The sequence below is a fragment of the Schistocerca piceifrons genome, chromosome 2, assembly GCF_021461385.2.
Source record: "Schistocerca piceifrons isolate TAMUIC-IGC-003096 chromosome 2, iqSchPice1.1, whole genome shotgun sequence".
NCBI classification, from domain to species: Eukaryota; Metazoa; Arthropoda; class Insecta; order Orthoptera; family Acrididae; genus Schistocerca; species Schistocerca piceifrons.
This window is the reverse complement of record NC_060139.1, coordinates 1,081,326,564-1,081,342,017: the sequence shown is the minus strand read 5'-3', so window position 1 is coordinate 1,081,342,017 and position 15,454 is coordinate 1,081,326,564. Positions and strand designations below refer to the sequence as shown.

Here is a 15,454-nt window from a genome sequence, read left to right as displayed (position 1 = left end):
GGAGCCAGAAGTATGACAATAAAAAATAAAGGGAGAACAACGATTCTTCGTAGCAAAATAAACCACGAAATTCTTACGTTTCACTGCATAATAAACCAAGAAGCGCTTTTTGCGCAAACATTTCCGGCAGAAATAGATGAGTTCATGAATTTGGTAATCAAGATTGTTAACAGCATCTTGTCAAAAGAACTCTACCATCGTCACTTTAAAGAATCCTTAAACGAAATGGAGACTCAGTATACCGACCTCCTCCTTCACAATAAAGTGCGATGGCTTTCCAAGGCTAAGGTGCTGAAACGTTTTGCTTTGTGCTTGGTAGAAGTAAGTACATTTCTCAACGAAAAAGGCATTAATCACCTTGAATTAGAGAAGAGCGAATGGCTGCAAAAATTTTACTTTATGGTGGATACGACGGCGCAATTAAATGAGCTGAATCCAAAACTGCAAGGAAGGGAAACTCAGACTATGTTTTGGTAGAAGAATTGGTTAGTTTCGAAGGAAAATTAATTATTTTTGCAGAAGATATTGAGAGCGGTAAATTTATCCAAACTTTCTAAAATCTTGCAAAGCCAACGCTCCCATTGAATTTGTTCGCTCAAATGAACGTTAACGTTTTTTTTTTCATTTTTAAGTACATGTTACGTTGTTTAGCAAACTTCAAATTTTGTACCTGAATAACCATGCAAAGCCATCGCTCCCATTGAATTTGTTTGCTCAATTGTTTGTTATTGAAGTACAAGTTAGTGTTGTAAATGAATTTTTCATTGTTTTAATATTTTACTTGAATAATAACTGATTACATAATAATACCATATATATATATATATATATATATATATATATATATATATATATATAATCTAATTTGTTGTGAAAAAACACTGCTTATAGTATATGAATAAATATATATTTTTCTTATGAATGAATAGATTAGTCTTTTTCGTCAAAAGCTTTATTTATGCAAGTACTATTTATTGTTGGCATGAAAAATTTTTGTGTCTGTTTAAAAACTTTGAAATTTTATAAATTGTAATTTCTGACTCCTCCGACTCAAAAGGTTGCCGACCCGTGGCCTAGGACAACCAATTACTGAATAATTTAAAAGCCTGCAGTTGCTTGCAAATGCATAAAATAGCTTGAGGTCTGAAACAAAAATGGCCCCCATTTCTAAGGGATAAACGATAAAAATTTCTTAAAAATATTTTTGAGCGCCCTTATCATTAGGGGATTCACCAAGGAAATGTGAAGTTCTTCTGAGATGGTGAAACTACCAATGATTTTTTTTCCTGGACCACTTGGTATGGAATGACCCTCCTTCCTTGGTGCCTAAAGCCGGCGGGGTACTCATAATAAAATGTTTTAAAGTCAAAAATGAGGATTCACTAAACAAACGCAGCTAACGCTTAGTTTATCCTCCCCAACAGTGATCTATATAATATCTGGATGTCGAACTCCAGTGGTCTCAACGTGCCGTCCAAAGATGCTCGCATTTGGTTTTTTGCCTAGTTACAAATGGATGCCACGAAATGTAACGAGAAAGGAAAATAAAAATTCTCTTCGCTTCTGCTCCCTCATCAGCTTGTTACATCGTATATTGATATAACGTTCGAACTAAGATATAAGTAAAGAATTTTTATGGCTTACAGACCAGTGGAAATTTTTTGCCTAGCTACAACATAGCGGACTACGCAAATGACATGAATCTACAGGCACACAGAAATTCCATGCTTTGAGATCAGAGATCTACATCTAGGTAGTGTTGAGGTCACTGCTGCCCAGATATGTTGGTCAAAGACGTAAGTGGAGCGGCCTTCAGCTGGCATACTGTTGCGTTCCAGGGGCATTTGCAAGTATTTCACTTACAGGGGAAGCCTTTGATATTGAACACTCAGATCTCCATGAAACTTTGCTTAGAGTAACACTCAGTCATAAAAACCACAGTAGTCTGTATCATTTCCATACAAAACTCCGCACTTGTCTGCTAGAGCCAACAGACTGTGACGTGTTGTAGCTGCACTAACCAGTGCTCGAGTTGCGAGAACGGTGTAGCTGCAGCTCGAATGTGCCTCTTGGAGTGTTCGCATGCGGGCTACTGTGTAAACTGTGTACAGTGATATTACGGAGAGAGGTAATACTACGAGTGTATTCCAAATATTAGGGACAAAGTTGCGACGTGCTGCATATCGAAATGAAATCGGGGTCGAGGTTAGAGAGTTCACGGATATGTTATATGACAAAATAATTCAGAAATATAATGGGAATGACACAGAAATACATGACGTTAGGCTGGATAGATACACTGGTTTTGAAGGACAGGAAGAAGGTGAACCTGAATGTGGCTTGTTCAAGCAGTACACGACATCCACCTCCAGAGCAACGGGAACAGCCCAGGCAATGTGAGTACCAACTCTCACCACCCAGGAGAGTACTGTAGTACATTTATGAAGACTATTACTGTAATGGCTTCAATACCTATACCTAACTAATGAGTCGCTAGAAGAACATTAAAAATACATCAAATTTCAGATTAATTCTAAATTATATGTCAAGCAAAATGCGAACAGGAGCTCGTCTCAAAGCAAGCAGACTGACGCAATTAAAAACTATAAAAGAGCATATAATATCGCAACTTGATAGAGCAAGGTTGTACGCATCTACAGTTCACTATTGGTATCAGCAAATGTATGTAATAGAATCCTCTAAAATTCAAAGCTTTGATTTCTTTTATCGACAGTCTTAGGGCTGAATATGGTATTTCATCCAGGCATATTACTGCATTTGTTACACGTAAGGACATGTAACGTATAGCATGCGTTCGTAAAGCACAACAGTGTGTGGAGGAATTGGACATACTTTTGACAGAGCACAGAGTGGAGAAAGGAAATGACTGGAACAGTGAACAGAGCCAATTCCAGTATATGTCATCATCATCAACACAGTCTCACAGAGGAGAGAGAATTACAGCTATAGTGCGTTGCAGTCTGTACATAACTCTACTTACAGCTACACAAGTGATGCTGCTTTATCAGTGACAAACAGATTAGCAAACAAGTTGTACATATCTTTTTGAGAGGCACAAGGCATTCTCGGCACAGATATTTAAAAAAACGTGAAGCAGCCTGCCGACGAAACATTCATGCGGAGGCAAGTAACAGTGGAAAAATGACTAAAAAGCACATGAAACGTTTTCTAACTTCAGCGCTTGGCAAACGTGTAACAACTGAATAGAGACTACTGCTGTGTGATTTCTAGTCAGGTCATGCAGATCGTACCCCTCTAGACGCAAGTGTTCCGGACAAGGATGTTACGTTTGAGATATTGCCATCTAAAACAATAAATATTGCGAACCTCTTGATGTTTACTTCTTTCGGCAGTATAAGCTCTACATCAGCAGGACTGCTGATTTCGTAAGACTGCAATGTGCGAGACCACAGGTGAAGGAACATGGTCGTTCCTTCATCATCAAACTTCACTCTGTGCTTTACAGTCAATTTTCTGCATCAAAGTATACGCCTATGTAGCAATATGCTTAGCAGGTTATCACACTGACATAATCATATCACCGTCTGAAAATATAATTGGTATGGCTTTTCACACTAGACTGCTTGAATGCGAAACTAATTTTGAATGTAAAAACGTGGCTTTGGTGAGTCGTGCACATTCTTCTCTTCCACTTTGTTTTAACCACTTCATCGAAATCCCGCATGTCCTCTGTGAGGAATAATATAAGCACTGTCAGGTGTGCAGGATGTGGTGTCACCGCCAGACACCACACTTGCTAGGCGGTAGCGTTTAAATCGGGCGCGGTCCGTTAGTACACGTCGGACCCGTGTGTCGCCACTAGCAGTGATAGTCTAGAGAGACTCCCTAGCACTCGCCCAGTTGTACAGCCGACTTTGCTAGCGATGCTTCACTGTCGACATACGCTCTCATTTGCAGAGACGACAGTTTAGCATAGGCTTCAGCTACGTCATTTGCTACGACCTAGCAAGGCGCCATATTCAGTTACTATGTATCCTGAACAGATAATATTGGGAATCATGTACCGTCAAGAGCGACGTTCATCATTAATGGATTAAAGTTAAGTATCAAATTAATTACGTCCGTTTTCTGAATTCTAATTCCTTGTCATGTTCCAGACCTCACGTCAGGATAGTTCTTCCCTCCTCACGCCAGCCTGCATGAGCTAAAACGCGTGCATTTCGGCCTCCTCTAGTAACACGGTGTTGGCTCTTCTGCCAACACAACACAAGATATGTGTGTTTTGCGCTGTTGTAATGACTTTAAGCGAAGAGTTTTGGGAATGTTGATTGAAAATGCAGTGATATACTGACGTGATTGAATTACGTATAATTTTCCTCCTACGGCACTGATACCTTTATCCTCCATTTCTCCCTATTAAAATTTCGCTTGTGATAGAATGCAACGTTTTGCATGGAAATGACAAGATCACTGTTTTTTTTTTTATTATCGAGCGTTATTTTGAACATGGTTTCGTGCGATTCCGAGCGTTCGAGGTCAAAGATGTCCCTTGTTACCTTATTTAAGAACAAATGAACAGCGCTGAACTATTGCTTTATTTTTGCCTTAATGCCATGGTAGAGATCAGACGCACCGGCAACTAAACGTTCTCGCGCTCGGCTGTATATTAACAGGGTGCATTGCTATGGTCAATCTCTTAAAAGCATTTCAGAGTGCACAGTCTTAGCGGGTGTTTCCTGTTACGAACGAGACGAGAGTTACTCTAAATTAATTGCTCCCAAAGTCCGATTGCGTTAACGCAGAATAGGAATCAAGAGCCCCCAGCAAAAAGGTTCGTAAGACCCAGAACAACATTGAGGTTAAGGTATGTCACTGTTGAGTCAGTGCTGTCAACGTGCGATGCAGAAAAAAAAAGTGTCTGCACTTTTTGAATTGGCTCGTGTTCGTGAAGCAGCGGGGAAATAGAAAATAGTCAAGTCTGAAGTATTAGTTGACAAAACGAAAGGTGGAAACGGATACAAAAGTGAAGCAGAGCCTCTTCAAGTTCGAACCTCTGATACTATAAATGTTAACGAGTGCGGACGTGATTAGAGACCGGTTTACTGTGCATGATATAAATAAATACCTCATAGTTCTTGTTACGTCTGCCACAGACGGCCCCTGCCAGGCCGACTACAGTCAAGACACCCCTGTGCACCATATAACATACACAAGTACGTGCAGGCGCAACCAAGAGAAAAACAATTGTATATATGGTTCTCGGGTGAGACGTCGGATGTCATAGTGCAAACTCCACAATATTTCGTCAGCGCAACTGGCCGACATCTTCAGGTGCGACGAACACACTGCTAAGGCCTGCCTGCACTCATCTTTTGCTTTCCCCTCTTTGGGGAAGTGTGAGGGGGAGTCTGTAGCCTTTCGGCTTTTACTCCCCTGTGAAAGTGTGTGTGTGATTTATATATAGTTTTTGGTGTCTGTGATTTGTGATGATTGTTGTGAGTGTGTCTGGTACTTGCCTGAGGTAGGCGAGAAGTTTGGTGTTATATGGGAAGGAACAGGATGATGGATTGGGTGTTGGGATTTTCTCTTCGACTTAGTCGTCGAAGATCGTCATAGGGCGCTTGTGCTTATCGCGGGACATGTCATACCGACCTAGGGAGTGGATGAGTGCGTTTCCGGATCTGGAAGAACCCTCGTAGAAGGCCCTTGCCAGATCCTGGAAACGCTCCCTCAGGAGTGGGATTTCGGCTGCGGCGTGCAAGTCGTCTGTAGGGAACCCAAGAGGTAAGTGCAGTGCCCTTCTGAGGGCGCGGTTCTGCAGCCTCTGGAGTTTGTCCAGGTGCTGCTTTGCCGCGTATCCCCAGACAGGGCACGCATACTCCATTACTGGCCGGATCAGGGCCTGATAAACATTTACTGCTACTGGGCAGGGAAGGGAGCTGGTTGTGTTCAGGATAGGATATAGGATGGACATTCTGGCGCAGGCCTTCCTGTGGACCTCGTCTATGTGGGGTTTCCACGTAAGACGAGAGTCCAAGGTTACGCCAAGGTACTTGGCGGTTCTGCGCCAGGGGAGTTGGGTTCCGTTTAGGTGGAGGTGGAGGGGGGGACGTTGAGGAGGTTCGCGCCTTCCGAGCCTGCGGGTAATCAGCATTGCCTGCGTCTTCTCCGAATTGATGGTGATGCGCCAGCGACGGGCCCAGGTTTCTGTGTCGTCTAAAACCCTTTGTAGCCTACGAATGACCAGGTCCTTGTTCGCATTTCTCGTGTAGAAGGCTGTGTCGTCTGCGTACTGCGCGGTGTGCACCAGGGGGGCCGTCGGAGTGTCCGCAGTGTACAAGCTGTACAATACGGGCCCCAGGACCGATCCCTGTGGCACCCCAGCACGAATACGCCTTCTGGTGGAGGTGGCAGTTTCTACTTTGACGGAGAAAGTGCTATTCGCGAGGTAGCTCTTGATTAGCTGAACAATGCTCCCTGGAAACCCTTGTGAGTACAACTTGTAGAGTAGCCCTCTATGCCATACTGAATCAAAGGCTTTGGCTACGTCTAGTAGCACTATCCCGCAGTAGCCTCTGTGGTTGAAGCCCTCTGTGGCTGGTTCAACCATTCTCATGACCTGTTGTGGGGCCAATAGCGACGATATCAGCTAGTAGCTGGAAGGACAGTAACGCCACCAACAGGATGAAGAACCAAATACTTCGGCGCACGCGCGGAGGCTGCCGCCGCTGCTCTGCGCTGCCATCGGCCGCCCCAGCGACCTCTGTCGGAGGCCGCAAGCGCGGAGGCTGCCGCTGTTACTCTGCGCTGCCATCGGCCGCCCCAGCGACCTCCGACTGAAGCCGCAAGCAAAAAGAGTTTGCACTATGACATCCGACGTCTCACCCGAGAACCATATATACAACATGTCCGTCGGGAAAGCCTCAAGCAACAGAGAAAAACAATTCTTCAAAATAACAGAACTTGCTAGAGACTAATGCGAACCTTTTTCTGCAGAGGTCGCCTCACAGACACAGGGAAAGTTGGAGTACTCCGCCGACCTCCGCCGGCTTTATAAGGCCAGCGCAGCAGCAGTACAGCCAGTTCCTCGCCGAGCTAGGACCAGCTACGAGGGACCTCACCGACACTCTTGATGAATAGTCGTCTACATGTTATTTGTTTTCTTTGTGTGTATATAGTGATTGTGCGAGAAGTGTAGTTCAGTTTCAATAAACCACATTATACTGAGTGTTCTACAATACTGAGTATTCTTCAGTTCTAAGCCGGAATACGCATTGTTATTGTAGAAACACTCGTATTTATACCTCTCAGTACAGAACAAAACATGTGCTACGTTAAGCATATAGTAGAGTAATTGGTAACTTAGTGTAGACTTCACTGTAGTACAGTTACGTTACAATCGGTAACCATCCAATCCGATAGGTACTGAATGCGGGGGAACGGGTCGTAGTTTTACAGCAAGCGGACGAAAGCGTGAGGATTATTTGGCAGTTTCAGCTATTATGATATCACAGACCACCTTGTGGTGCTGGGGTACGTCGAAAAGAGTGAAACGGATGGTGTACGTTTTCTGTAAAGACCTCAGTACTGTAGTCCAACGGTGGCACGGAGTAGAGCAGAGTGCTGGGCTCCTTGCTCCGGACGTAGATGTCTGAAGCCGACAGTGAGACGAGGCAGGTCTTGGCGAACAGGTAGATGAACGACCAGTAGTAGTACACCGTCTCCACCGCACTGGCCCGTGGCCTGCAACCAGACAGCAAGTGTTACGTGCTATGGAGTCTGGGTCATTCTCCTGCTATAACATTCCGAACAATTGCGCACAATTTAACACATGTACAAAACATTTGAAGAAAGTTCGATGCGTAGCGGAATGTGCCGTGATACCTATCCGTCAGAGTGCCAACGCAAAATCCAAAACCGAACAGAGGTTTCCATATGGATCAATGTTGTTGTTGTTGTGGTCTTCAGTCCTGAGACTGGTTTGATGCAGCTCTCCATGCATGGATCAATGGCAATTCAGTTAATTCGTCTGGACATTCCAAAATATATATCAAAAACACATTTGTACAGAATAAGCTTAATAATTAAAAAAGTATTTTTCACTTTTCTTCTCCTTCAGCACGATCGTGTTCATCACCTTCTTTGGAAGGCTGCCGGCTTTCTACACATTTTATGGTCCGATTGTAACGTCCGCACAGCAAATACCCTCTACCACGATCCGATTAATCATTTTCAATCAAACCATCCACATTCATTCACTTTGGAAAAGTTATCTGATCTGATTTTCTCGTAATATATGCGGCGACAGCTCGTCTACGCCAAAGTATGTTCTAGTGAATTTATTCTTTGAAATAAGAGAGATGCATATATGCATTCTCCAAGGTTGTTGGAGTGATAACTAGGAGAGCTTCTGGAGTATCGGTTGAGGGATTGACGTGTTTCTGAAAGATACATATTCTGCTTTTCTCCTCGCTAAAGCGAGCCAATTAACATTTGTGCCGATAGCGGTTTGTTTTGAAGAGAAAGAGATTGTAAAAGGAAAATAATTAAGGCGTGGAATCACCGGAGATCTGGACATGTAATGGAGATGGATTTAATATACGATTTCCTCCATAAATAAGGTTTGTGACTTTTTTGTTCTGGAGTGAATGAACGAATGTGGTTTTTATGAATCATTTGTTGATCACGTTGGCCCTGTAATTAGTGAGGAAGTTTCAGCAGTGTCGAAGAGAGCCTGCAATCACTGAGTCTGTGTTAAATCGTCCAAAAAGGCTTCGTACACATCTGGAATTCGCAATCTTTTGTAAAGGGAACAAATTGTCCAAACGATTGATTCCCCCGACTGACTGCAGTGTTTAACAGTAATAATAAATGTAAAGATCTCTTATAGCAAGCCAGCCGCTGATTACCAAGACGTAGACTCCACCAAAGATTCTGTTTGGCTGATTCCTTTTATCACTATATCACAGGTTCGAGTCCTGTCACAGTCGCCATTTTAACATTTTAATGTTCGGATAATAAGCTGCCGTCTCTTTAATCTAAGAATAGATGATCAATGCAGCTAGCCGCTATCTCTGTGTAATGTCTTCTCTGTATAGAGGTGTATCTGTTGTCTTTAGGATCCCTTCACCTTCACACATAAGTCTATACAGTAAAGTAAGGCCCTCCCAGTTCTTGGCTGATCCGTGATAAGACAGGCGAAAAATTAGACTAATGGAGGATTATTAGTATTATCTCTATTTTCATTCGCTCTCTCTCTTTCTCTCCTTTATTTATGTATAGTTTTTAATATAAGATTTCACCATGATAGAGCTAAAACGAAGGGATTAACTTATTAGCAAGATAAATGCTCAATAGGAGAACATGTGGTATCACCTTACATGCGGTATGCATATATATCTTGAAATTTAAAAACTTAGAATAACTATATTACACCGAATATTGTAGACGCATTAATCAGTTTCACGTACTGTATTATTAACTCTCGTAATCAATGAAAAACAGCACAAAAATACCGGAAACAACACAAAGGCGAACAGGAAAATGCAATTGTCGCCATTTATATTTGTAAGGCTGACAGGCACACCACGTTGTGAAACCTCAGGCACTCGAGGAAAACTGACCCAAATTTTTCGTGAGGAAAGTCGTCGAAAAACAAAACCGACGATAACTGAAGTAAATGAAAACTGGGTTATTAGCGGGAAGGTACAGCTCGACACGTGGTAAAAATATGCTCAATAATATTAGCAATAGCAATAATAATAACAATAATAATATACTTAGTGACAACCAAATAATTTTTTGCTGGATAGTACAGCAGTCAACCAGACACGAAAGTAATGTAGTATTTGTTGATTTCCGGCAGTTTTTTTTTCAGAAACTGAGACATTCATACATATACAAGACCAATTAATTGTGACAAATAACTGAAGTAGCTTTGTAAAGGTCAGGGAAGTTGGCAACGTCTGGGAGAGCGTTTGGTGATCCGGTGCCTTCTGAATAACACCATTTCCAGATCATACTTTACACACTGTATGGAGATCGAAGGGACTTCATTATACAAGAGGAACTGTTATGATTGATGAAGAAAGCTGTGATATATGCAACAAAAAGGACTGAGGAGAATTTCGTGGGAAGTGGGGATTAAAACTGAAAATATTGTGTCTTAATTATTAGTAAATTGTTTTCTGCTGTAATGCACACTTTACTGCGCGACTTTATAGTAAAGCATAGAATAAAAATAAATAACACAAATAGCAATGGCTATGGTGTTTGTTTGCTGTACGTTCAACCCGCTTCGTAGAAACCCAACAACAAAGATTTATGGTAAACTTTATAATGTTACTTGACAGGGAATATCTACTTCATTAAACTTTATATATTCCAAATACTGTTCGAATCTCAAATATGACGGCGCTTTGATTCTGTTGATCTCTGTCAACGCTCACACACAACTAAATTCAAATGTTGTATATTACTGCAGCATTTCGAAACTATAAGAAAACAGAGATCATAAATTAATATTTTATACAATTTTATAACGTCGCATTTGTCTGGATATGCAAGGAGAACAGTGACAGTGAATGGAAGAGATCACTCTACATAAGCATATTTCCACTTGGTACGTCAAGGCACTGTACAGTACAGAAAAATTAGAAAGTGTCGAATACTCTACTAACAGTTGCAAATAAACCTGTTGATTCGGTGAGAAGTAAAAGCATAAAATTCGGTGAGGAGTAAAAGCATAAAACCAAGATGGTGGAGACAGTTGTGGAATGAAAAACAGTGTAACGAATGACGAGTGTCAGGAGGCCTGGTCCTTCAAAATCAGCGCCAGATCCATAAAAGATAAAAGGAAGGAAGTTTATAGCTTAACGTGCCGTCGAGGACGAGACCATAGAAACAAATCACAAGCTCGGATTCTCCTAGTTGGAGTAACCATTCCGGCAATCATCGTAACCGTTACAATGGGATTTATTGGGTTGGTGCATAAGTTCGTAACGTCTTTGCTTTGCATGTTGGTATTCCGTTTGCTATGGATTCCTCTATCGATTGTCGTCTTTTATTTGATGTTCACTATTGCTGTTTGAGTCTACATATTGTTTCTTTGCCATTTGGAGATAGTGAGTAGAGCTATGGATTATAGAAAACGGTGTGCCAAGTGGAGGAATGGGAACATTTCCGACATGTTACTCTGCTTGAGTTCAATAGACCAGAAGTTCTCAAGCTTTTCCCCTTCTTAAACATAAATTATTTTACCTTCTCCCCCATTTTGTTTTCCGTCCTCAGCGCTTTTCATACTTGGCACAAAAACTGCCCATGATATCTGTTTACTTCTGTCTAAGTATTAAAACTAACAATTAGAATAAGAAGAAGAAGAAGAAGAAGAAGAATAACAACAATAATTAGAGAATGTCATTCAGCACACGAGAGGAAATTTTAAAAAAAAATTGTCAGACATTTGTATTATTCAGTGGTGGCGCAACTGACAAATACAACGAGTTTATAACGAGCGAGTGCAGTTGCTGGAACTGAGAAAATATGTGTACCTCACTAAATATTTTTATAGATTAGTTCAGAAATTAGTTAGTTATTTAAAATTTAAGTGTTTCCTTCTGCAATGCTTCTAATTCAGTTAGAAAGTTTTCATACTTGGAAGATCACGACGTATAAATAACGATAGAACAGTATTCAACATTTGAATGCCACCTTAAAAACTGTTATATTCAAACTGATGATCCAAAAAAGGAAATAAACAACAACTTTCAGAACACATTCCAGCTGTAGGTGAGGTCGATGTTTTGGCTTGATTAACGCCAGTAAGTTGATGCGAAGAGTGTCCTTCTTGCTAAATTTGGTTATTGACTCCGAGTGTGCACACAGAAGTTTTCGAGAGACTTCGATTTAAGTGTTCTGTCACTTGAGAACTGTATTAGCTCCTCTTGTTCTACTGTTGACACATGGTCCGGTACGATCGTAATTGATGTGGATCCAGTCATACTCAGATAAAGGAAAATAATTATCGAATTTCTGAGCGAAGTTTTCGATATGTAATAAGCCAATTCTAATTTTTACTCTGTAGCGGAGTGCGCGCTGATATGAAACTTTCTGGAAGATTAAAACTGCGTGCCGGACGGAGACTCGAAATTTGGTCCTTTACCTTTCGCGGGCAAGTTCTCTGCCTAGTGAGCTACCCAAGCACGGCACAGGACCCGTCCCGACATCTAGTCTCGGTCCGGCACACAGTTTTAATCTACGAGGAAGTTTCATATCAGCGCACACTTCTCTGCAGAGTGAAAATTTCATTCTGGAAACATCCCGCAGGCTATCGTAAAGCCATGTCTCCGCAATATCCTTTCTTCCACGAGTGCTAGTTCTGCAACATTCGCAGGAGAGCTTCTGCGAAGTTTGGAAGGTAGGAGACGATGTGTTTGCGAAAGTAAAGCCGTGAGGACGGGTCGTCAGTAGTGGCTGGGTAGCGCAGCTGGTAGAGCACTTGCCCGCGAAAGACAAAGGTCCCGAGTTCGAGTCTCGGTCCGGCACACAGTTTTAGTCTGCTAGAAAGCTTCAGTCAATTCTATTAATTTTACCTACATCCGACTCACTTTCTTTCACGAAGTCATCCAAAGAATAAAATATATCGCAGTTAATCTTCTCCAACTGCCAAAGTTTTCTTTTAAACGCAAGCACTTTCTTGCTCAGAAAGATGATATTACTGCTTCGGCCTTGAAGTGACATGTTGAGATAATTCAGTTTTTCAAAAGCGTCGGCCTAACAGCACATTATTAGAAGGTATTTCACCCAGAAACTGAGCCGCAAGTGTGGGTGAAATGCTGTTCAGCTGAAAAAGACGAAGTTCATCCTTCAGCTCCACTAGGTGACGAAGAACTTCATCACGAGACAACCAACGTATCTCCAAGTGAATTATAAGCGAAACGTGAGTGGAACTCACCTCCTTGCAAATAATGGGAAATAGCCTAATGTTTAAAGCTCGTGCTTTCACCAAATTTACAATACTGACTGCATCTTTCAGCGCTTCATTGACTTCCGACTGTACTACTTTAGAAGTCAATCCTGTCTCTGTATCATGCAATGTCTGAATTTTACAGAAGGGAAAACAACACGCCCTGTTGTGATGAACCGCTTTTTAGTGCCAATAATTCTGCCACCCGACCGGTACATACACCTACACAGTTTGTCCACGACTGATTGTTGTCAACAAAAAAGGGATTTCACTAGAAAGAAAACATCCGTGCCAGTAGTCCTCCCCTCAATTGATTTTAAAATTAGAAAGTCTCGGGTATTTCATTTTCATAATAGCAGCAAGCGAAAACGAGATGCTGGAAAGATTTCCATATCTGTACTGTCATCAGGTTGCCGAGTGAATTTTAGGATACTGAAGACGTGATGGCAATCTATTTCTCACGTCAGTGACTATTGCATCAATACAACGAGCCCCAATAGCATGTGAGGAGGTATCGACTTCAGACTCATACCTTTCTCCTTCTCTACCTCCTACATAATATGAAATATAAATATTTCACTAAAAGCCAGTGCCCCCTCTATTACTCTCTGCCCCCCCCCCCTCCTCCTCGCCGGCAGGGGAGTGGCGCCCCTCACTTTGAGGACTGCTGCGATAAAGTAGTAACAGCAGTGTAGGCAGCCAGAATCAATTGCGCCGTGTATGGCAATAACGCCATTGGACAGAGTATGGAAAGAAAACAGTTTTCTCGTTTTGAGGAGAGTCGTTGTGACATTAATAGCTCTCCACGTTCAGGAAGACCTTCGAGGTTTAACAAAGATCGTGTAAACAAATTAATCCACAATGACCCGCATCATTGTGCTTGAGAACTGTCTAACATGACGAACTGTGGTTATTCCACCATCGTGCGACATTTGTATGCAATAGGGAAGGTTCCAAAATCGAGTGTATGGGTGTTTGCTCTAAGCCAAAATCACAAAAATCTGCGGGTGGCCATATGTGCATCTCTCCTTGCTCGTCATCAATTGGCTCATGAATAACATCGTCCATTCGTAGCATGTATCGTTACTGCCCATGAGAAATGGTGTGTTTACGCTAAGCCGGCCGAAGTGGCCATGCGGTTAAAGGCGCTGCAGTCTGGAACTGCAAGACCGCTACGGTCGCAGGTTCGAATCCTGCCTCGGGCATGGATGTTTGTGATGTCCTTAGGTTAGTTAGGTTTAACTAGTTCTAAGTTCTAGGGGACTAATGACCTCAGCAGTTGAGTCCCATAGTGCTCAGAGCCATTTGAACCATTTTTAGTTTACGCTAACGTAAGGAAAGTGAAGAAATGGTTGTGCCCAAACGAAGGACCAACTTTCCCTACAATGACCTGCCCGCACTCACAAAAGATAATGTTATGCATCTGATGGAACATCTACGGTGTGGTGTAATATGAGTTGCTTCCCCGAGACATAATCATCACTGCTGACATTTATTGTCAACAACTGAGACGCCTTGCAGACGCAATCAAAGAACTACGAGACCGGGAAGACTGAGTGAAGTGATGCTACTCCAGGGTAACTTCCGCCCGCATTCTGCTAGACTGACAAAAACGCTATGTAGGAGTTGGGTTGGGAAGTCATTCCGCGCCCATCTTATTCACGCGATCTTGCGCCCTCAGATTTTCGCCTTTTCTTCTCTCTGTCGAACCACCTTCAAGGAAATTCTTCTCCTGGTGAAAATGCGCTTCTAACACGGCTCGACGAGTTATTCGCATCAAAACCATGTGGCTTCACAGTCGCGGAATCGAAAAGTTAGCCCAGCGTTGATGTAAATAGTCAATATATACGAGTATTATTGTTATTTAAGTCTCTTTTATGTGTATTTTTTCTGTTTATTAAATTTACGGGAAACCGCTATGAACTTATGCACCATCCTAATACTTAATGCCTAAACTTCAATGCCAGTCGGAGAATTGAACCACATTCCTACTGAAAGTGAAACTAATGTCTTAAAAACTGCGCCGGAAGACTAGAGAGGGAACTTGAAACGTTGCTGTACATGTCGCTTCATTGATTTTCAGAATCTGTTCCCACTTTTACATTACATAGCAGCATTGCCTATGTGTTGGTGCTCCTATAACTTCAAATTGAGAGAAAGATGATCAGCTCGGTGCTATATCTGGCGGCCGCAGTGATATTTCAACACTATATTTCCACCAATTTGGATTCCATCTCGCCGCCTACACAATTCAAGGTAATGAGCGGCAGCCTTTTCTCCTTTCCTCCATAGGCGTGAATACGTACCGTGTGATAGTGAAATTATTTCCCCGACGCAACATAGCAACTCTGTCCTACGACGAAATTTTGTCTGCATTAGATGCATATTTCAAAGATTCAGTCAATGTAGTTGCAAAAAGGTATACCTTCTTTCGTACAAAACATACGGCCGGTCAAACTAATAGGGAGTGGGTTGCAACTTTGCAAGGCCTTACTAGGGATTGTGCTT

The 15,454-nt window shown here is 42.1% G+C and overlaps 1 protein-coding gene across 1 annotated transcript in view; it reads right to left on the bottom strand.

Moving 5' to 3' along the window:
• LOC124776138 (gustatory receptor for sugar taste 64e-like) overlaps window positions 1-15,454 on the bottom strand; it is a 156,276-nt gene that overhangs the window by 19,994 nt on the left and 120,828 nt on the right. The window contains exon 7 of the mRNA XM_047250975.1: window positions 7,563-7,725. Coding sequence (XP_047106931.1) covers window positions 7,563-7,725 — 163 coding nt within the window. The remainder of the gene's footprint in view (window positions 1-7,562; window positions 7,726-15,454) is intronic.